This window comes from Rissa tridactyla, chromosome 17, assembly GCF_028500815.1.
Source record: "Rissa tridactyla isolate bRisTri1 chromosome 17, bRisTri1.patW.cur.20221130, whole genome shotgun sequence".
NCBI lineage: Eukaryota > Metazoa > Chordata > Aves > Charadriiformes > Laridae > Rissa > Rissa tridactyla.
Window position 1 is genome coordinate 454,991 of NC_071482.1, and position 22,539 is coordinate 477,529.

At 61.2% G+C, this 22,539-nt stretch overlaps 1 protein-coding gene across 3 annotated transcripts in view; it reads right to left on the reverse strand.

The window, feature by feature from the left end:
* The window catches only part of ZBTB16 (zinc finger and BTB domain containing 16), a 61,444-nt gene that overhangs the window by 30,424 nt on the left and 8,481 nt on the right, over window positions 1-22,539 (reverse strand). For all 3 annotated transcript variants that reach the window (XM_054223128.1, XM_054223126.1, XM_054223127.1), the window contains exon 3: window positions 1,420-1,517. In XM_054223128.1, the coding sequence (XP_054079103.1) occupies window positions 1,420-1,517 (98 nt within the window). The remainder of the gene's footprint in view (window positions 1-1,419; window positions 1,518-22,539) is intronic.

Consider the following 22,539-nt stretch of genomic DNA (forward strand, 5'->3'; position numbering starts at 1 on the left):
AAATAATTAATCCCGCGCGATGACAGGCTTGGCTCAGCGTTCACTGTACATACTGTACCCACAAAGCTGGCTGCCCGCCAGGGACGGGCCGCGAGCCAAAGCGACCATAACAAACATGAGCCGCGCGCGCCAGCGCCGGAGGGGGGGGACCAGCATCCCGCAGACCAGCACCGGACGGGGGGGGACCAACAACCTGTGCCCCAGTCAGCCCTGTGCTGGGGAGACCAGCGTCCCACCGACCAGCACCCTGCACCCCAGTGCTGGGGGGGACCAGCATCCCGCGTCCCAGCACCTGGGAGGGACCTACATCCCCCACCCCAACACTGGGAGAGGGGACCAGCATCCCACGGAACAGCACCGGACAGGGGGGGACCACCATCCTGCACCCCAGCACTTGGGGGGGGACCAGCACCCCACATCCCAGCATCCTGCACCCCAATGTCAGGGGGTCACCGGCATCCTGGGGACCGGCGACGGATGGGGGGGATGAGCATCCCACACCCCAGCACCAGGGGGGGACCAGCACCCTGCACCCCAGCGTCGGGGGGGACACCAGCATCCCGGGGACCAGCCCCAGCAACCGGCCACTGCCTGCGGGCACCCCGGGGAGTGCGGACGAGGGGCAGAGGGGGAAAAGGAAATATGAATAGAGGGGGGAAAACCAGATAACAGAACAGATCAAAATATAAAATGTAACACAGCTTCCTTGCGAAGGCACAGCTCTGGCTGCGGCACCTGCCACCCCCGAGTGATTTGTCCTCAACGGAGCGGGACGAGGACCCCCACCTACATCCCGGCAAAGGGGGCCGGGGGCCACCTGCATTTTTTTTTCCCCATTAAAACCCCCCAGCTGCGTGTGGGGCTGCACGCCCAAGGGGAACAGCAGCCTACATTGACTTGCAGAGCACAAGCCTTCCCACCAGCGCCGCGCTCCAGCCCTTCCCTATCTATTTAATTAAAGGGCCTGCATCATGTGAACCTGCTAGTTAGATTCATTAGGCAGAGAGCGCCTAATTCCGCAGCAGTTGTGCTAATGAAACTGCGGCGGGCGCCCGTACGCGGGGAACACGCTGCCGGGCCACGCGCGGGAGCCGAAGCGAAGGCGATGCTCACGCCACGAGCAGGGCTGGACGGCAAGCAGCCCCGCGGTACGCAGAGTTTGTTATTCCGAGCTCTTAGCCCAGAAAAATATTTCCCCAATTAAGGAATTGAAAACAAACTCTGAAAAAAAAAAATAAAATGAAATAAACCTAATTACCGGGCAACTGGAGAAGAAGTTCGCGATGTGCTGTGCTGGGAAGGGCAGAGGAGATGCGCGAGCCGGGCGGCCGCAGCATCTCGGGGTGGGCGCGGAGAGCATCCCCCCGTCCTGACCCCCAGCGTTCCCCCCGTCCCTCCCCCAGCGTCCCCCCAACCCACCTGAGTGAGCCAGTAAGTGCATTCGCAGCCGCAAACTGTCCAGGAACCGCTTCCCGCACAGCTCGCATCCGTACGTCTTCATCCCGCTGTGCAGCTTCCTAGGGGAGAAGACAGAGGGGGGGGTTAGTCCTGCTGTGCCCGGGGGAAAGGTTATCCGAAATAATGCCCGAAACTTCCCCTTACTTCACCCAACCGACGCATCGCCCGCGCTCGGTTCTGCCTGGAGAAGGCCTGTGGGAAGGGCACGGGCGGGAGGCCCTGCGTGACCCCCCCAGCACGGACAAGATCACCTTCTCCAGCTTAATGTTCGTTATCGTGACTACAGTCGGATTCTTTTAATAAGCCAAACAGATCTGAACTCTAGACTTAATGCAAAGTGTGTTTTGGCAAACTTCTGGCAAACTTCTTCCTTATGCCCCGGGACGCTTTTGAAAACGGTACTGTACTCCAAAAAAAAAAAAAAAAAAAAAAAAATTAAAATGAAATTGAGAGGTTGTTTGGAAGCATTTCTGACCGAATCCCAGTTTCCATCCCAATTTGGCGTGCCGCAAATCACAAGCAAATCGTAACCAGCAGCTGCAAACAGGAAACGTGCCACTCAGCGTTTCCTGGCACGGCGAGGCCGGGCTCAGCGCCGCCGCGGCGCTGCACAGCCTCCCGCCCGCAGCCCCGCTCCCACCCCCCGCCGCGGGCGCCGGGCACGGCATCTCCCCCCTCTGCCATCGCGATGCTCGGCCACCGCGGCCAGACCCGCGTTATCCCCGTCTCTCTGCCGCGGGGACGGTGATGCTCCCTCCGGCTTTGGGTAGCAACAACCCCCCGCAGGTGGGAGCCCCTTTAGCGGACGGCGTTTGCACAGACCTGGGCAGGAATATTGCCCAAGCCCACCTTGCCCCACGAGCCGTCACTGCCGGCCCAGGGCAACCCCTCCCAGCCCCGCTCCCCCCCTGGCAGAGGAGCATCCAAGGGTGGCTCCCCCACAGTGCCGGGGGGATGTCACGCAGCACCCCAAACTCCTGGCACAGCTGCTCGTGGCTGTATTTCGCCATGTGCTGGCGGTACATGGATGCTTTTGCAAAGCGACCTGGCTCTGCGGGTGGGAGCAGCGCCGATAACCCCCCCCCCCGAGCCACAGGCGCTCCCAGCTCCTGCGAGGCCTCCATAGCCAGCCACGCCGCGGCTCCTGCGAGCCCTTCGTACCCACAGCCGGGGCGGGCTCGCGGCAGCGGCACGTGCAAAGTTTCAACATCGGATGCTGTAAACAGAGAAGTATTTGTATGTGTTTGAGGAGTCACACAGCAAATCGCTGCGTGCCGACCTCTGCTCGCATCCACCATTTATCATCACTCTGCAACAAGACCAGCGTATTTTTATTGCCTTGTTGCCAAAGACAAAACAGAAACGGTCTTGTCCGGGGCTGGACGCCCAGCCCTCCTCCCTCTGCCGCTCCCGCGGGAGGGCTCGGCCCCGGCCGGGCTCGGACCGCTCGCCTTCTGCGCTCAGCCCGGGGTGGGGGGAGATTTTCCTGGGCGTGAGCTTTATTCCCTCCCGAGTTTTACTGGCGTGAAGCTGCTGCTGCACCGAGCCCCAGCAGGAGCATCCCTGCCATCCGCAGGGAGCCCGGAGACCCCAACCAGGGCGCACGGGGTCTGGTTCCCTCACGAGTGTGCGCAGCAGACGGCCCCGCATCCCAACTCGTGTCCAGTGCGCATCCCGCCCTGCATCCCATCCGCTTCCCACCCCGCATCCCATCCTGCATCCTGCCCCGCATCCCGACGCACATTCCGACGCGCATCCCGCCCCACAGCAACGCCAGAGGGGCCGGAGGGCGGGAGGAGACCCCGCAACGTTCCGCACTGAGCAAAGGCCACGGAGCAGGAAGGGAGCGGGAGCTGGTTTCACCTCTCAACTTTGCTGTATAATGTAATTATTAATCAGGCTTGTCCTGAATTCACTGTGTCATAGCGGAGGATTAGGAGTCACGCACGAATTCAGGCCAAGAAGGTTTACAATCCAGAGGATTTATCCGCCTCGCAAAAATAAATAAAGCACCAGCCTCCTGACAGACTTCTGCTGCCAAGAAGTCAGCTAAATAAGTGACAGCCTTCTCGTTTTGCATTTTTAATGAGGGACACGCCTGTCACACTTCCCGGCCGGGGCTGAGCTCGCTTCTGCACTTAACGCCGGGTTTAAACCGCTTTGTCAGGAGGAGCGCAGCGTCCCCCGTGCCAGCGCTGCGGCGCCCGCCTCGCGGAGGCCGCGGCGCCTTTGCAGTGAATTAAAGCGTAATTGGATAATTAGTTCGGGTAAAACTTGTGAGGTTCGGGGTTTTTTTTTTTTTTTCTAAAGTGAGTCTCGAGACACAGAGGGGAAACAAGAGGACAAGTTTCCTTTCTCTGCGTCACCCAAACCCGCCGAAACACCGGCAAAACCAGCACGGAGCCCAGCAGGGAGAGGGGAAAAGACGGGAGCTGGAAACCCGCGTCTCCCTCGGGCTCCGGGCGCTGCCGTTTCCCCTCCTTGCGCCCCCTCCGCATTGTTTTAACGCGCCGAGTAATTTACTCGCAATATCTCTATCAACAAATTTCAGCGGCAACAAAAGTTTTCCATTCGGTGCCTGCTTATAGGACGATCTTATCGCGCACCATCTTGCACGGTCCCTTTCAACAAGGTCTTAAAGCGCTTTATCTGCTCGGTTTCCCGGTAGCAAAATATGATTGAAATGTTCTATTTCTGCTCACCGGATTAAGGAGATGTTGCAAAACTGCACAAAAACCTGGCAGATGTAAGCAAGGTATTACGGCTGCTGGGGCTGTTAAGATCTGAGGGGAAAGATCAATACGTGCTTCTAAAGTTGCGCCTCTAGAAAGCGGGGGGAGAGGTTGAGGACGTTAAAATCCATCACTGCGCGGCGACGCTGCCCCAACCCGCGTGCAAAAACATAAAGCGTGCTTTATTATTCCAATCTGACGCTGAAATTACGCTCCACGCGTCATGTTCTCCTGCAAGGTCCCCACCAGCAAATGAGCCGAGACGACGCTCGTGGGATGGAGAGCAGCGGCAAGCGGGGAAATCGCTGCTTTTTTCTCAAAAGACGATTTTCCTCTGTAATTCCTGCTCGAGGAGCACTGGCCAAAGCTCCCCCCCGGCAGTGAAATATGGCCGGAGGATGCTCCGGCGCGGCGAGGATGCTCCGGTGGCATCCTGGGGCTGGGACCAACCTCCCGGAGCGAGTCCCGGCGCAGAGTTTGGTGAGGGGCTCTCCGGGGGGGGTAGGACCCACCGAGGGGCGACCCCCCCTCCCCGCCCGGCTCCGGCAAACAAAAGCCGGGCGGGAGGCTGGCCCCTCGCAAGCTGCCGGTAATTAAAAAGGCCTGTAAATGCCCCGCAAAAAGCACTTCAAAGGGCCGGCGATTCCAGCGAGACCGCGCGGTGTAAAAATTATGAGTTTTCCCCACAGGGTGCTTTGTGTGAAAGGGCCGGGATCGGTGGCAAACGCCGCTGCCCACTCCCGGGGGACGCGGGGGCTCGACGGAGCATCCTTGGGGACGCGGGGGCCCAGCGGAGCGTCCTTGGGGACACGGGGGTTTGATGGAGCATCCTTGGGGATGCAGGGGTTCGATGGAGCGTCCCGGGGAACGCGGGTACCGACGCAGCCCCGGCACCACAGACCACCGCGGCTGGCCCACCACAAGCAAACTCCGGCTCCGGCCACCTAAAAACCTGCAGAAAACCGCCTTCTGCTGTTTTTATTTCAGGGGCTGCGGTGTCCCGGCCCCTCCCCGCCGCCCCTCTTGGGAAGCGGGAAGGAGACCCCCTCCCCTCCGCACCGAACGAGACGCGTGGCTTCTGGCCGTTTGATTACTTTTAAGTGTATATTTTTCCCCTCAAACAGAGTGAATACAATGGTTAGGAAATTTGACAGAAAACTATTCCGAGCCATTTATTGCCTTAATGCGCACCTTTGTCCAACAGGCAGTTTTGACAGGAGCGATAAATTCCAAATTTATGTCAACAGAGCATATGTTGAACACCTCATTTCTGAGCTAAAGCGGCATGCTGCCCCATAAATCACCCTTCTGTTTGAAATGAAAGTAGATTACGGGCCCGTGTTATTGAGCAGTTAGAGCCAGAGTCGTATAAATCAGAACTTTTAACTCCAGGCGATCCGGTCTGCAATTAACCAAAGGGCACTTTGTCATCCGCGGGCCGGGGCGCAGCCTGGCAGGGCACAGGGCTACCGGGGACCGGCAACAGCCCTGGGAAGGGCCCGGCGCGGCAGGGTTTTGCCCGGGGACGCCAGCCCAAGGGGCTGCCGAGCCCCCACGCCGCTGCCCGCAGCCCCCCCCGGGGGCCGCGCTTCGGCAGCCGGTTCCAACACGGCGGGGGAGTTGCGGGGCTGGCGCGGGGCGAGCGATACCTCGCGGTCCTCGTAAGGCAAAAGTAAGACAAAAAGACACATCGGCGCAACACTCGGAGCCGTGCGCTGGCTGGAAAGTGAACGGCACAGGCGGAAATCTGTCCTCGTGCGTTCTGCAGTGGGTTTCCCGGCACCTCCTGATGCCCGTGCGACAGCTCGAGACCCTCATCCGGTGGCGCTTCCCCTGTCCCATGGCATTTCCCACCGCCCCGCAGCACTTTGCCCCCATTTCACTGCATTTCCCCCTACCCCGCGGCATTTGACCCGCATCCTGGGGCATTTCGCCCCCATTTTGCTGCGTTTCCCCCCCTCCCGTTGCATTTTGCCCCCGTTCCGCCGCATCTCCCCGGGATGCTGCTGCGGGGGCTCAGTCCCACGCCGGAGCTGCGTCGGGCGAGGGGGCAGTTCCCACCCGCTGGAGCAGCAGGGCTATAAAAAGCCTCAGACGCTAAGTATTTCCTTTCCTATAAAATATTCATTGCCGCGCGCAAGAGCCAGGGAGCAGAAACCTCAAGCGGTTCCAACTTTGTGCCGCAGCAATAACGGAGTTTTATAGGCGCCTTCTGATTTTATTTCCAGCGGGCGAGGGCCGCGGTGCCCCGGCGGAGGGGGGGCTGCCGGCCGGCGCATCCCTGCGCCACGCGGGATGGCAAACCGGCACCCCCGCCACTTCACCCCCCCCGAATAACCCAGCGCAAGCCCTCCCTGTCCCCCCAGTTCCCACCCGCGCGCCTCCCTCGCCCGCGTAAATCGATACGAAAAATCAATCCACCCCCTGATCTGCTTTATCGAGACGGAGGTGCCACGTCTCGCGGGCGGCGGGGATCTCGCGGAAAACCAAGGTCAGCGGGCAGCAAGCCGCCTGCAAAAGCCGCCTCGGACACCCTCCCGAAAGAGTGTGACACCCGCGCGGCCGAGGGGGCGACTTCCCCCTCCCCGGGCGGTTATTTACGAGGGCGGGTGACAGTGGAGCTGGCGCGGGACGCGGCGCTGGGGACACGGGGCTCCTGCACAGTCACCGCTCCGCCGACTGAAATAGCAGGGAGAGCTATTAAGGGCACGGGGAAGGGGGAAGGGAGCCGAGACCTTTCTTTCCGTCTAATAAATTAAGAAGGAAAAAAGAAAAACCCAACCCAAACCTGCCCTCAAACCGCCGCCGCTCCTAAAAAAAAAAAATGAAATAAATCTTACAGGAGCTGGAAATAAAGATTTTACTATTTCTGAACTTAAAAAAAAAATCGGGGGGGGGAGGGGGAGGAATAGCTATCAATAGAGAGCACTAAAACTCCTTGCCCGGACAATATTTATATTTACCATGAGCTAATTCATGAGCTTTCACCAGATGCTGTGGCGTGACATCATTTCAGCACGATGCCAACGCTTCCCCTTTCCAAAGAAGCCGAGGAAAGGATCCCTCCCTCCGTTTTCCCTCACCTTGCACAAAACACCAGCAGCCGACGCCAAAAGCGCATCTGAAATCTCCCTGCGGCCCCTGCCCACAGCACTGCTGCTAAACGCTGCCAAGGGGCAGCACCCCCGGGCACCTGCGTTAGTCCTCAATAATCGTTACTGCGCGGGATTTCCCGGGATGGATGATGCCCCCGGGGCTCCCTTGGTGCATCTCAGCCCCCGCACCTCGTCCCTGCCCACCTGGGTCCAGGGGCACTCGGGGGGCTGGCGCTGGACGGGATGAGCATGGACGGGAAGCCATCGGACGCATCCCAGATGGCGCGGCCGGACCACGCGGGGTTTCAGAAGGGGATGTGGGATGCAGCCGCGGCACGGTGCCGTCGGTGCTGAAGGTACCGGGTGGCAGTGGGTGCCGCCGGCCCAGGGAACAGCCCCCCCATCTCTGCTGCCCCGCTGCCAACACTCACGACCCACCCAAAAAATTCCAAGCTGTCACGCTGCCGCGGGCGCCGAGGGGTTAATGCGTCGCAACACACGCAGTCCCGCTCAGAATAACCGGCGCTAATTCAGCTGTCCAAAGTTCTTCGGGCAGCTGGTGACACCGGCACGGGGAGCGGGGCGAGGAGCGTGCGCGTCCCCGGGCGGCATGGACCCCGCGCTGGGCATCGCACCCGCTGCCGCTGGGACGCTCCGCAAACGCGGCACGGGTGACAGAGGCGCCAGGCACAGCCCCGCCGGAACTTATTCTTAAAAATAATACCAAATTTCGACAAAAAAGCAAAGTGACCTTAGCGCCGAGTACATCTGCCGCAGCAGTGGCGCGATTATTCACATGTTTTGATTCCTAATTCAGAAATAATAAGCGGTTCATGGATTCCAAGTTTAAAAATACATTCATCATCTGGTTTCCTTAGCAGCACGTGTGCCGTTGGAGCACCAGCGCAGTCCACGCGCGGCGGCCCCCCGTTCCTCCTGACCGTAGGGGGTGGTCAGGACACGGGGAGAGCGTTCGGCATCGGGCGATGGGACCATCCCGGGACGGTCCAGGCAATCCTCCCCGGGGACGAGGGAGCCTGCGGCTCCCGGGGCCCCGAGGAGATGGCGAAAGTCCCCAGGGAGCCAAAAGCGGGGAGAGCGGAGACGCCAATGGGAGGCTGGAGCAAAGAACAGCTGAAATAAGGGGGAGTTTCAGGGGAGGGGGATTTCTGTTTCACTTCCCACTCTCCGGCGCCCCGACGGCAGGGAGGAGGCTGGACGCGCGTCAGCACAGGGTGGTACCAGCGGGGCTGAGCCCCTTCCCCGGGCTGGGCTCACCTCCAGGGAGTGGGGAGAGCCCCCAGCGGGCAGCGGGGCTGGGGGGACGTCCTCACATCCCCCCCGGCGCCGTTACATCCCTGCTACGCTCAGTTTGATCTTCCCAGCAGGTTTTGCGCAGCATCCTCTTCTCCCAGCCCTGTTTCTCCCCCCAGGGGGGTGCAGGTGTCTCCCCTCCCCGCCAGCTCCTTCGGGTCCCTCCTGCCCGAGGAAACAAATCCACGGCAGAGCACCGCTCCCCTCCTCACCGAGACGGCGCTGATGATGGCGGCGGTGCCCCCCTCCCTGGCTGCCACCAGCCCGGCCGGGTACCGCCCGGGATCGGGCACAAAGCCCAGGCAAACGCCGTCCTTCCAGCGAGCGGCCCAGATCCCGAGGAGTTTTATAAGGTAATCAAATATGCAAGAGATTCAACAAACTAATTTCAAGCACACACCTGGGGTCCTCTGATAATGTCGGTTGTGCCTATACAGCGCAAGGATTAAAATTTCATAGAGTCATGATTTCATCAGTCGCTAAACTACAAAGGATTAATTAACAGCCAGGGAAGAGCTCATGGCTTGGAAATACAGTCTTAAGGAAAATATCTATCTCCGCTCTCCAGATGTCAGCACACAGACGAATAAAGTGCTTTGATGAAAACCCTTTCTTATTATTAGCGACTCCCAAATATTGTGGTTTTGCAGCTAGAATTAAGGATGCCCAATTGCAACCCGCCGCTGCCGGGCTCCGTGTGCCGCACCGTTCCCTCCCGGGGGGGTTTCAGGCTGCAGCCCCCCAGGACGCAGCCGCTGGCCGCACAAGCAGGTCCCACGCTGGGATTTTGGGGATCGGCAGAGGTGCCTCCCCCGGGTGGGGGTGGGAAGAGCCACAGGCTGGGGTGGGGGGGGGGGGGGTGGGTCTCGCCTTTGCTGCCGTGCAAACCTCGTCTCGCCGCTCCCGGTGAGCCTCCCAAAGCATCCCCCCCAGCCGTGCTGGAAAAGCCTGGGAAGGATGCGAGGGCACCGACCTGCCAGAGCCCCGCGAGGGCTGCCCGCGGTCCCCCCCTCGGTACACCCTCACAGAACGCGCGACACCCCCAGCCTCGGGACGAAGGCTGGCGACGGCCGAACCCCGACTCCTGCAAAGCAGCGATTCTCCCCGGGGAGTTTCGCGGGCGCAGGGGTAACACCTGCCCCCACGTAGAGCCCCGCCAGGCCCGGGGCTGACCCTCCCCGACGCACACGCCGCTGGCACCCGAGACGCGCGGCGGGAGCGGGGAGCGCGGCAGCCGGTCCCCCCTCCTTCCCCGGGAAGATGAATGAGGGAGCTGTCAGGCAGGGACAGGCGCGGCAGTTGTGTTGCTGTAAAGGGGCAGTGGAAGTGTCTTTGATTAATGAAACCCTAACACCCGGCTGCTACGCAGCCCTTCTCCGGCACAGAGAGATGCCCTGGGACAGGCTGAAAACACCGCGCTCCGCAAGGATTCCCAGGAAAGGCTTCTCCCGACCCCAGCCCGGTCTCCTCCTGCCCTCTGCCCGGGCTCGCGCCGCCTCCTCGGGAGTTCACAGGGCTGACAAAGAACTAATTATTTCCAATTAGAAGCTGGGAGATGAACATTACGCACCTTGTCAAGCCAGTAAATTAACGCATCTGGACCGTGCCGGGCCCCGGTGAGAGCCCGGAGCGCCCAGGGCAAGGCGGTGGCAGTGGGAGCAGCCGCTCGGAGGTGCCGCAGCCCGGGGGCGGCGAGCTGGGTCTGCCGGACCCTGCCACGGCCAGGGTCTCCTCCGGCACGGGCATCGATAACCGGCACCAGCCGCGGAGCATCCCTGCAGGGCTCCCGCGGGGGGTCCCGCACCAGGCAGAGGGCCGGGGCGCTGCTGCCGGCGATGCCACGCAGTGTGACGGCACCCACGCGTCTGGCTGGCTTTTGGTTTGCGTGGGCTGGGGTCACGCCGCCGGAGCCTGGGCACCCGGAGCCACCGGCACCCCAAAGCCCCCAGGTACCAGCTGCTCCCCCTGCAAATGCACGAGCCAGACGCATGTTCCAAAACCAGGAGCGTTTCGTCCAGCCCTTCCCTCCTCTTGGAAATGCCGAGTGCCCCCCGGGATGCTCTGACCATGGCAAAGACCAGGATCACTGGGAACGCGGGGACGGCCGCCCGGAGAACAACGAGCGCTTTCAGCCAGGCTGTTCGTGCAAAACGCCCGGTTTTCCACCCAGCTCCCCGGTGGGGACACAAAATACTTATGACCAGCGGTTCAGAGGCACGATTTACTACTCCGGAGAACGGAGCCCGGTCGGAGCGGGACAGCGTCCGTGCGGACGGCTGGGACGGGGGCCTTGGACCGAGGCCATCGCTGTCCATCCGACAGTGAAACCCTCCTATGGAAAACCTGCTTTTCGGGAAGGACTATGGAAGTGGGAGGTGTCCGAAGAGCTGGGGCAGCCCGCACCCCGGCGGAGCTGCTGGCAGGGCATGGCACGGGGGGCTGCCGCATCGCCTCCGCCGCGGCTGCATTGGCTTTGCTCCCCAACCCCCCCCCCCGCAACATCTGTGGGGAGGGGAGCGAGCGGCCGCTGCCAAAATCACGCTGGAAACTCGTCACCTCACGGAAGAACACCGTGGGCAGGTGTCGCTGGCCGCGGGCAGTGTCGTGCCCCAGGATGGGGATGGGGCGCATGGGACTGGCAACTTTCTCCTTTATTTTTTTTCCTTCCCGCATCAGCTTAAGCGCTGGCGCTTTAATAGGAAGAACGCTGCCTTCAGCTCTCCGTAATTAGTTTTGCTCAGCCTACAACATGTTTTCACTGAAAAAATAAATAAATCCCTTCCGGGCGAGCCAAGTTAGGAGCGGGACGCCAGCCCTGACGGCACGCTGCGCTCCCCCCGGCCCCGGCCAAAAGTACGCGGCGTCCCAAACCCAGCAGCGCGGGCGGCGCTGAGCCGTCCTGGAGCCCCGGGACCCCTCCGAGGAGCCTTGCTCACCATTAATTCACTGATGTGCAGCCCCACCCCCCCTCCCCGACGTGCACAACAGGTTCCATGCAAATTCGGGAGCTTTTAAATTATACCGCTAATGAAAGCAAATAAAAGCAGTTAAAAGGCAATTTGCTCAATTGGTGCTAATATTTAAGCACAGCATGTGTAAAAACGAGATCGCAGAATTCGGTTTTGCCACGAGAAAACTTTTGGTCCCAACTTTCCTGCAGAGAGGACGGAGCGCAGCCGGCCGGGCTTGGAGCCCCTCGGCGGCGGGCAGCCGGGCTTCTTATGTAGGAAACACCCCGCGTGCCCCCCAGCAGCTCCCCGAATAGCCGGTGGGACCGGCAATTCCTCCTCTGCCAAGGGGCGCACTCGCAAGCTCCCCAGACCCGCCGCGACGGCAGGAGGAGGGGAGGCTTCCCAGGGTCTCCCCACCGGGCGTCACTGCCTCTTCCTCCAGCGGGCTGGCCAGGGAGCGGGAGGAGGATCTTTACGGTATCCGGGGTTCCCGGACGTATCCCACCCTGGGGGGAAGTATTCTGGGCACGCACGGGGCTGCCCGTGGGCCACCCAGCAGCCGGGGCAGGCACCGGTCCACGGGGCGCATCCCGGCCCGCCGGCATCCCCAGGCATCCCCCGGGAACCTCAGGGGGGGAAAGAAGGGGGAGCACGGGGACGGCGCGGGCCCTCAGCGTCCCCTGCTCCCCCAGGACTCCGCTCCCCCGCGGCAATTCGGGCTCACGCCAGTGTTACACCGAGCCCCCCACCTCCAGCACGTCACCGCAGCCACACGTAAACCCAACAAATCCCAAATGGGGAACGCGGCGGCCGCTGTGCAAGGAGAAAACCACTGGCCAGCCCGAGGTACCAGGGGACGCCCGAACACCAGCACCCCCGCGAAGCATCCTCCGGGTTACCATTTCCCACCTCGTGATGCCGGGAGGGCCCTAACGCTAACGAGCTCTGACAGAAGAACGATAACGGCGATCTGGCATCAAAATAACGCAGGCAAAAAAAGCGATCTCGTTTCCCTTTGTCAGGGAGTTGGCCCGTCGGCGGGGCAAGCCGAGTTTTGCATCACGCAACACAAAAGCAAAGACGCAGCTAAAGAAACGCTGCTGCTCCTCCGGTTTCTAACGCGCACTTACGGCCAGCAGAACGGCGGCTAACGCTTGCCCGTCAATTAAGGCCGGCTCTTGGCAATGCCCCGTTTGGCGGGTTATGATGCTCTTGCATAAATTCGCTTTCAAAACAGGAGCCGCCGGTGAATGAGACCTCGATTTCTAATGGTTGGAAATATTTTGTACACTCTGCTGCTCCCTCTGTACCCCTTTGTCGGGGCCGAGGTCTGCAGGCTAAAGCGGGTACCAAAAGACCATCTGTAGCTCCCGTCTTTACAGAGAAGTTTAAATAGGGGGATGAATGAGCACAGGAATTAATGAATGATAAAGCCGTATGGTCTCAGTCAGCCTCCTACGCCTGGATGTGGTATTCAAACCCTCCCAGCCTTCTGCCACAAAGAGAGGTTTCTAAGCTGCAAAAAAAAAGGGGGAAAAAAAAAAAAGGGGGGGTGGTGGGGGGTGGTGTGCGTGCAGGTTTTTAACAACAAACCCAGCGACTTGCCTCAGAGTTCCCACCAGGTTTCCTGGCTGCGATCGGGGGGAAAGGCACGCGTTAATGCCGAGCGGGGGGAAGGACGGGTGGTTTCCCCACAGCCGGCGGTAAAACCCCCCTTCGGCAGCAGAAGCAGCCCAGGAGAGTCGGTGCCGGGGCTTGCCGGCGCTAACGGGGGTCCCGGGGAGGGGACCCGGGGGTCCCACACTAGCGAGGGCAGGCAGGTGCCGGCGAGGCCGCCTGGAGCAGCCATGCCACCTTCCACCTCGCCAGCCTCCGCTGCGTCCCCACCATCCCTCTGGCACAGCCTGGAGGTGCCCGGGCAAAGCCGACAAACCCCGAAAGGCCCTCAGGGGGGTTTTGAGCGAGGGGTCACGGCGAGGATGCGCTCCGTGCCCAAAGCGCATCCGTTACGAAGCAGCTCCATAAAAAACCAAAAAGGGTTTGAGGGACGCTTGCAGAAACCAAACCTGCTCGCCCGAGCTGCAGCAAAGCGCGGCCCCATCCCTCCAGCCCTGCTCGCCGAGTGGCGCGGGGTCGCCCAGCGCCTGCGACGGACCCTGGCCCTGGGGGGCTGAGCGACGCCGACCCGCTCCCCCCGGCCACCCCGGAGAAGATGCTCTGGCTCCCGGTTGCCGATGGCTGGAGACTAAGAGGTGAGATCCAGGGAAAGACAAGGGCACGGATGGAATCACAGACTTTGCTCCCGCGATCCTGAAATGCTAACAAGGTAAACACCCAGGATCAAACGCCCCAAATCTTCTTGATTCCTACTCAAAACCAGGTGGCTGCCGGGAGGGATCGTTCCTCTCCAAAACAACCCGCCGGAGGTTGAGGCAGCGCAGCGCAATCCTGCAACGCTACTTTTATTTTAAGAGCCGTCATGTGTAAAGCATTAGCGTTTTGGAAATTGCATTCTCAAGTTAATTAAATGGACAATCTTTTATACATAAAAAGTGAAAGCAAGCAATTAAAAGCCCGGCGAGGAGAAAGTGCCTTTTTGGCGTCGGGCGCTGCCCCTCGGTGCTGACGCCTGCGACGCGGGTTGGGCTCCCGGGGAGCCAGCTCGCACCACAGCGGAGTTCACCTTGGGGATTCCGCATCGCAAGACCCCGCGATGCACCGGCCCGTGGCTCCCCTTCCCCCTCCCGAGGAGCCCGTGGAAACCACACGCACTCAGTTCACGGATTTCCTACGTATGGGCACGGTTAGCGGCTCGTGCCGGCGTGAAAACCCGCAGGAGTTATCTTTGCTGCAGTAAAACGCCGACCTTCAGGTTTAGGCAGGAGGTAAAGTTCACCATCGATTGGACTCACCGTAATCTGTTGATAATTACTATTATCTCCGAGTTAATCTTCTGAGAGGTCAACAGTTTTACAGAAATCTTGCAAGCCGTGTCTTTTGCTTCCCAACTTCATATCTGGGCCAAAAGGTCAATTACTGCAGCTTGCTAACTTTGGGTTTTCTCAAAAAAACCCACCCCTCTACGTGCTCCCACCCCAAACCCCCGGGCGCAGGGCGTGCGGGCAGGGGCTGGCCCTCGGCGCGGGGGAACCCCTCAAGGCGCGGGGCTCTGGAGTCACGGGGAAGAGTTTTCTCACCTCACGGCTGCTCCCAGTCCCGAAACTGAACCGGGCTCATAGGGTGGGAGCCTCCGCTGCCGAGGGCTCGGGGCATCCCCTGCACACCGGGATGCAGCCGGCGGGTCCTCGGCACCGCGCTCTGAAGGCACCGACCTCGTCCCGCAAAGCATCACCTGTTTATGCAGCCACCTCCCTTCCCGAGTGCACAAAATGAGCATTTAAAGCCCCGCACCCGGCTCCCGTCCCTGCTCCGGGCAGGTGACAAACGGGAGCGGAGCAGAAACCTGCGGCGGGGGCTGGGGAGAGCCCTGGGGATGGATGGAGACGCCACCCCACCCCTCACCCTGCCAGCCTCCCCTCGCTCTGCGTCACCAAATATCATCGCTGGCATTAAATCGTACCCCCGGCGAGGGGATGCTGCCGGGTGGGTTCGGCGTGCGGCGCCGCGGCTGGGGGGCGCAGCATGGGGGGTGCCGCAGCGGGCTCGGAGCGCAGCGGCGGTGGGCTCGGAGCGCAACCCGGGGGGGTGCGGCGGTGGGCTCGGAGCGCAGCCCGGGACGCTGGGCATCGCTCAGCTGCTCTGCAGGCAGGTGTCATAAACAAGCAGGCACATGGCAAACATATCGATTTCCCGGCGCTTATCGCGCGGCAACCGGTGCTCAGTTACCAGGCTACTTTAATATGTAATTTACTGCGAGGAGGGAGAGCGGGGCTGAGGGCGGCTGAAATATTTACCGGGGGGTAGACGGGGAGGCGGGAGGTGCGCGGGGGCTCGGATGCGCCGTGCTGCGGGCGAGCAGGAGGGGCGGCACGGCGGCTCTCGCCTCCAGCCGGCCTTAGGATTTTCCAACTATTAGAAAAAAAATCCACCCCTCGCCGCCGCGACCGAGTGTTTACACAGATGCTATTAATCTTCTTCTGCAACTGTTTACGCTATGAAAATATAGTCTCAGCTGCCCGGGCTCTCCATCTCCTTCATTTAAATTCAGATGCTTAATTTCTGTCAAAACAGAGCCCACCGAAATTACCTCCATCCATTTCTGGTGCTCGACTTGCCTTGTCACCCACGAGCGTGCCCGGCAGAGCCGGGAAGGAGCCTGGGAAAGCTGCATTGGGAAGACTTTTCTCCTCCAGCCCACCTGGGACCAGCCCTGAAGGCCCAAATCAGCCTCTTTTAGACGCCCAGGCTGGGATAACGCTGCCACCGCGTCACAAACCCCCCCGGGCAGAGGGGATGCTCGGCCCCCACTGCCCGAGAGCTAAAGCAGGAGGCGATTGCCCTCCCGGAGGCACCGCAGCATCCCAACCTCCACCACCTGCACCGCGTCTCCACCAAAACACAACTCTCCATCCATCAGGGGCTGGAAACGCACCGACTTCTGAACGCGTGTCACCAGCTGAGCCTCGGCGGGGGAATTCGCCGTCCTCCCCCTCCCGGCACCTCCAGCCGCCTCCCACGCGCCGGGGCATCGGCAGACGCGGTGCTCGAGGGAACCCTGGCACCTACGGCAGGTTTGCGTTCTCAGGGTACAAAATTCTAAAAATCCTCTTTATGCGCTGCCTCTCGGTAGATCTTTTGGAATTTACAAGATAAATACTGGTAATTTGATTCTTATCTTCTTCAAATCCAATTCTAAGGCAATTCTGTGTAAAGGACACTAATTATAGCCCGCGGGGAAAGAAAAGGTAACCCATCAGCGAGAATACACTTGAAACGTTTAAAGGGGTATGGGACACTGAAAAGTTAAATAGATTTCAAATCTGCTCTCGCAAGAACAATAATTTGTCGGGTGAAAATGATTCTCTGCACCATTCCCGCTCCCTGCTTTTGGTGACGGGCTCGGAGCCGGGCCGGGAATCCCGGCATTTGCCGGGGCTTTGGTTCCCTGCGGATCTTTCTGAGGCTGCCGGCCGACAGGAGCAGGCGGAGGCGGTGACGGCGGAGGCGAGCCCTTACACAGACAGGCACGCCGCTCTTCCCCCCCACTTCCCTGACGTTATTTACTAACGGAAAGGCGCAAGTTTATACGCGCAGGGGAACGTGCTTAGCAACATACACCCAGTGCGAAAACCACCGCTCCTTAGCCCAAATATTGCGCCTTTTCCAAAAGGCGCGCCGAAACGTTGGCAATGCTGAGTCAGTGCCGAAGAGCATCCCGAGGAGGATGGTGGGGAGACCGCGCCGGCCACCGCCGCACAACACGCTCCAAACGTTATGGCCCCTATAAAATAATAAACCCCCGACCCCGGGCTGCGGAGCCAGGATGTGGCAGAAGATGCCGCAGGAGGAATCAAAGGGATCTGGCTGTGTTTAATGAGTGCCGAGTGGGCTGTGGCTCCGCAGGGCCCTGGGGGAAAAGCCCCCGGACCCGGAGAGGGGCTGGGACCCGCAGCACCGGCGGCTGCGGCATCTCCCGGGCAAGAGCCGAGCCCCGGGCTGGGCTGCGCGACCAGGACGGGCGCAGCCCGCGATGTGTTTGTTCACTCCGGGGGAGGGTGGAGAGATGCTCTTTCCAAACCGGTGGGACGCTGGCACTAACATCCATCCTCACCGTCCCTCCGACGACGGCACGATTATTTCTTCTAACGCGGCGACACTCGCAGCTAAGTCGTGCCTGACCCCGGCGGCGCGGGGCAGACGCCGTACGAGGGGTGACCAAAGGTAATTGGAAATACAAGCGCCGCGGACCGGAGCGGAAGAGCTGCCTCAGCAGCGACAGGCGAGAGCGATGGCACTTGGGGGGCGGCCGGCACCCACCCGGGGACACGGTCCATCAGCCCTTTGCTGAGCCAAGACGCATCCCGCACTCTGCGCAACGTCGTCCTGAGTCAGGGAAAAACCCGGCCCGCTACAGCAGCTTTCAAAATAGCCCTTTTCTCCCAGCATCGTGTATGCAAACATTCCCTATTACCCCGCTTCCATGATTCAGCAATTCAAGTCCTGGTAATAAAAAGTGTGGTAATCCGCACATTTGTGCAAAAGAATGGCAAATTCATGCCTTCAATAACGTTTATTAGGAAAAGACATTTTTCCCTTTCTCACATTGAAGGAAAAATACAGTCATTTAAAAACGGCAAAAGAATCAGCTCATTAGTTAATAACAGTGACACAAACCCCACCAGGGGAAAATCGGAGCGGCTGCAGACCCAAGGAAGGATTAAGCTGACGTATGTAACGAAGGAAAGACCCCCATGCCCGACACACACCCAGCCCTGTACCCTGCGTTAGCTGGCAGAGAGGAGGGACGGCAACGAAACATGCGCAAGACCCCGCGGCGGCCCCCACCATCGCTGCTGCAGCCCAGCGCGATGCCCCGAGGCAGCAACCCCAGCGGCCTTCCAGCCCGGCCACGGTCCCCCGGCCCCAGCCAGCGCCCGCCTGCCCGCAGAGCAGTCCCCCCGTGGGACACACAGGGACCATGGGACTGGGGGGGCCACAGCGTCATGGGGGGACCCAGGCATCACAGGGGGGATGGGGGGCATCACAAGGGCTGGGGCATCACGGGGGATGCGGGGCATCACGGGGACCAGGGACATCACAGGGGGATGCAGGGCATCGTGGGGACCAGGGACATCACGGGGGGATGCAGGGCATCGTGGGGACCAGGGACATCACAGGGGGATGCAGGGCATCGTGGGGACCAGGGACATCAGGGGGGGATGCGGGGCATCACGGGGACCAGGGACATCCTGGGGGGATGCGGGGCATCACAGGGACCAGGCACATCCTGGGGGGATGCAGGGCATCGTGGGGACCAGGGGGGGATGCAGGGCACTGTGGGGACCAGGAGCATCACAGAAGGGACCAGGGCCAGGCTCGGCGCTGGAGCTGACCCGGGACCCACCTAGGCTAGGGGACACCTCGCCGTGTCCGGCCGCTCTTTGTCTGCTCGCCACTGCTCAGGCTCTCGCGTTGTCGCCGCTGTCTCTTCTCTCGCCCTCCGCTTACTTATGCGGAAAACGTGGTTTCCGCATGAGCCGTCGCAGCACAAAAGAGCCCGTACAAAGACGCATCTGCACGTGTTACACCCAACCAGGAAGAAGTGGAATGCCCCAAAACACCGCCGGCAGCAACAGGAGACGAGGCACAGCACAGGCGGGAGCACAGGAGGGGCACCACGAGGAGCATCCCTCCCGACGGCGGCTCAGGGCGAAGCAAACCCTGGCACGGCACGACTTTGTTCCAGAAATCCCACTTCCATGCACATGTGCCATCTTTTTGGTCAGGTGGAAAATCGTCACCCCGCGCCAAAGCCCGAAGAGACTCGGTCCCGCAGAGTGCATTTGACACCGGGGACCGAAAACGCTCACCCACGAGTGTGCCGAGGACGCAAGCCCCGCTCGTGGCACATCCATGCAGGCAACCAGCAGCCAGAAACGTCCGACCTGGCCGTACAAACACAACGCGATGTGGGTTTCTCTTACTTTCAGCAGGAAGCAAGTCCCCATCGCTCGCTCTAGGTCAGCGATCCTTATCAGCCCCCACCAACTGTATTTGTGGGTAGCACCACACACCCAACAAACGAAGCGGGGCGGGGAGGAAAGCAACGGCGTTCGCCGGCCTCGCCCCGGGATAACCGGCTCCGGCACGGCGTGTGCGGCAGCGTTTGGTGGCCCCCTCCCTGACACACGTAGCGCTAGTGGGAAGCTGGCCGCGCACGGCCGCTTCCTTCACTTAGCAACAAAGGTGCTAATTAGGGAGCAGCTCTCCAGCTCCAGCCCAGCTGGAGGAGGCCGCGGCGCAGCTGCCTGCGCCGGCAGTGGCCGAGCCCTCAGCGCTTGCCCCGCAGAGCCGACACACCGCGCACGGCTCCGCTCCGCAAAAAGGAGAAGGGAAGCATCCCGGAGTGCCGTCCTCGGGAGACGCATGGCTCTGCTCCGCTGGGGGGGCTCAGCCCCCCATCACCAGGGTCCCCTCTTTCGCCATCTCCTTCTGGAGGGCGCAGCCGGACGCGTCCCTCTCCCAGTGGCGAGGTCCGACGGGAGCTCTCCTCCCGGCTTGGAGTGGCACCGCCGGCCGCCATCCCGGGGCCATGCAGAGCGATGGTGGCCCATGACCCGCCGGAATCCCCCAATCCCCCCACCCACCCGCTGACTGGTCTCGGCACCCGCTCCGGGGCAGCCGGCGGCAGCTCCCACCCCGCTAAATAATGCATCGGCCAGCCCTGATTAACGCAAGAGAAGGACGATATACATTTGTGGGCTGCTTTACGTCACATTTGGTTCGACGCTGAGGGAAGAGCCGCCTCCAGCGCAAGGGCCAGATAAGCCAGAAATCAATAGACGCGATGGCCTCTGCATCCCGAGACCCCCGCAGCCCCCCGGCAGACTCAGCACCCTGCGGCCGGGAGATGCTGGGGGTCCCATTCCCACTGTGGCACCCATTTCCCACAGCCCCCGCCCTACACACCACCCTCCCTGCAGCCCCAGAAACCACGCTCAAACCCCCCCAAAAACCCCCCGAACCAAAGGCTGCCCTTCAGCCCGGGTGACAACAAACCGAAAGGCGCGGCAAAGCCAGAGCGGCGTTTCCCCCATCTCTTCCCCCGAGAGCAAGAGGAGACAAGGACCCGGGAAGCAAAAACAACTACTCCTTCCCGCTTTGCCACGGGAAAGGTTTTCATCCAAGTTCAATTTTTCCCCCAAACACGTTCCTGCTGGAGGGCAGTGGGGTTTCTGCCCATTTCATCGCTCAGCGCTGGCGCTCGTCCGAGGCAAGCGGGAGCCGGGCTCTGAGCGCCCCGGGGAGACAGGGCAGCTGCGGGACCCTCCTGTGCCCCCCAAAAGGTGCGGGCAGCGCAGCCCAAAGGGGCTTTGCACGCTACAAATGCCTCCGGCCACCGCTCTCATTCGCAGAAGCGCCCTTCCGCCCGCTCCGGGCACTCGGGATATTTTCTACGAAGAGGGGGAAGGAAGAAAGAGGGGAGGAAATCACCGCGTTACGGGTAAAAAACAAGCAGAGCGCCCAGCGGGGAGGTACGGAGGGTTTCGGTTCCGAACACTGCGCCGATTCGCAGAAAGGGGCCCTGCCGCGCTCCGACCACCCCAGGCCGCCGCTGCCGCGCACCGGGCTCGTGGAGGGGCGCTGCCGCGGTGCCGGCGATGCACGTGGTGCCGTGCCCCGCGCCCCCCGGCTGCGCGCGGCATGGCAGGAGTGGGACAGCAAGCGGGTGCCGGCGTTGCACAACGCCCCGCGACTTATCTCTCCCACGCCAAGGCAGTTGGTGCGTGTTGCGCAGCAGGCTGCGACTGCAGCCCGTGCCCAGCCGCAGATAAGAGATCTGTCACCGGCACTCTGCGCTGCGCTGCCGGCAGCCAGCTCCCACCGCCAGCACGAAACCCCCCGGCCAGAGCCGTTTGCCGGGTCCCTCTGCACCGAGCATCCCCTCGCTGCTTCCCCCAGACCGACTGGAGCATCTCCTTCCGGGCACTCGAGCACCGAGGAAGCCCGAGCTCGCAGCTGCCCCCCACCAAACCCCCGAGAGGCCAACACGGAGCAGCCGAAGGCACGCAGTAAAATCTGGAAAGCGATGAGCCGTCCCGAAAGCCTCGTGTCGCCGTGCCTGCGCGCTTCCAAGAAGACCGGCTGGGTTTTGGTTGGAATTTTTTAACGTGCAGTCTGTGCTGTGGTTAAATCGAATTTCTTAGAGTCGTAGCCTTCACGGGTTTAGTCTGTGCACGCCAAAATTAGTACAACCTGTCCCTAAACACCGTAATAAAAAACACATAGTAAGCGCTTTGCCTTTATTTATGTCAGCGCCGGTTTCAAGGAGGATGAATCACACTTCCTCCTTAGCGCTCCTTTCTAATATGATTTACTATAAATAATGCACAGAGAAAAGAAGGAGGGAAGGTGACAAAGGGCAGGGCGCAGGGAGCCCGGCACCGTCCCCAAACTCGGTGGCAGGAGCAGAAAAGCCCTTTGCAGAGCTGCGCCGGAGCCGCCAACAGCGCACGGGCGGCGAGGGGCGTAACGCGCGGCACGCCAGCGCCAGTCTCAGACGACGCTAAAGGACAGGCAACAGCCGGGGAGTTTTATATCTATACATACACACACATATATATGCCACACCGGGAGCCGGGCGGGCGTTTGGGCGAGCAGACGGCTTTCTGCCGCCCCTCTGCCGGAGAACAGACCCGCGCCTCCCGGTGCCGCGCAGGGATGCCCCAGGGAAGCCAGAGCCCGGCGCTCCCCCAGGGAACCCCCTCCCGCGGGGGGTATTTGTGCTCTTTTTTCCGACCTCGCCAGCCCGCCGGCGACGGAAACGGTCTGCTGTTCGGGGTTGTGGGGTTGGTTTTCTTTAGTTTCTCTTTGTTTTTCCGCTCGGTCGGTGTCTGCCTTCTTTTTAGGTCACCAAGGTGAAAAGAGGCATCCCCCCTCCGCCACGGGGTGACAGATGGGGGTGTATTTTGTTTTGAGAGGGGGGTGCGGGGGCCCCCTCCGCAAGGTGCAGGACGAGCCCCGCGGCATCCCCCGAGCGGCATCCCCCGCAGGCAGCGAGGCAGCCGCGCCGAGCGGAGCAGGGGGTTATCAGCCCGGCTGATACCGGCAGATAAAGAGCCCATCTCCCGCGCTGACACCGCTAACAAAGCAGGCTGTTTAACGCCGATTTATGGCGGGCGGCTCTAGCGAGGCTCGATGCGCCTGACAGCGCCCGTGCCGACGTGGAGGAGCATCTCCTCCACCGCGCACCGCCGACCGGCTCGCGACACGGCGCGCCAATACAACGGCAAGACGGCGACCAAGGCCGAGGGAACACTGAACCAGCGCAGCGGGGCACGTATCCAACCATAATCTACTTAAAATCAG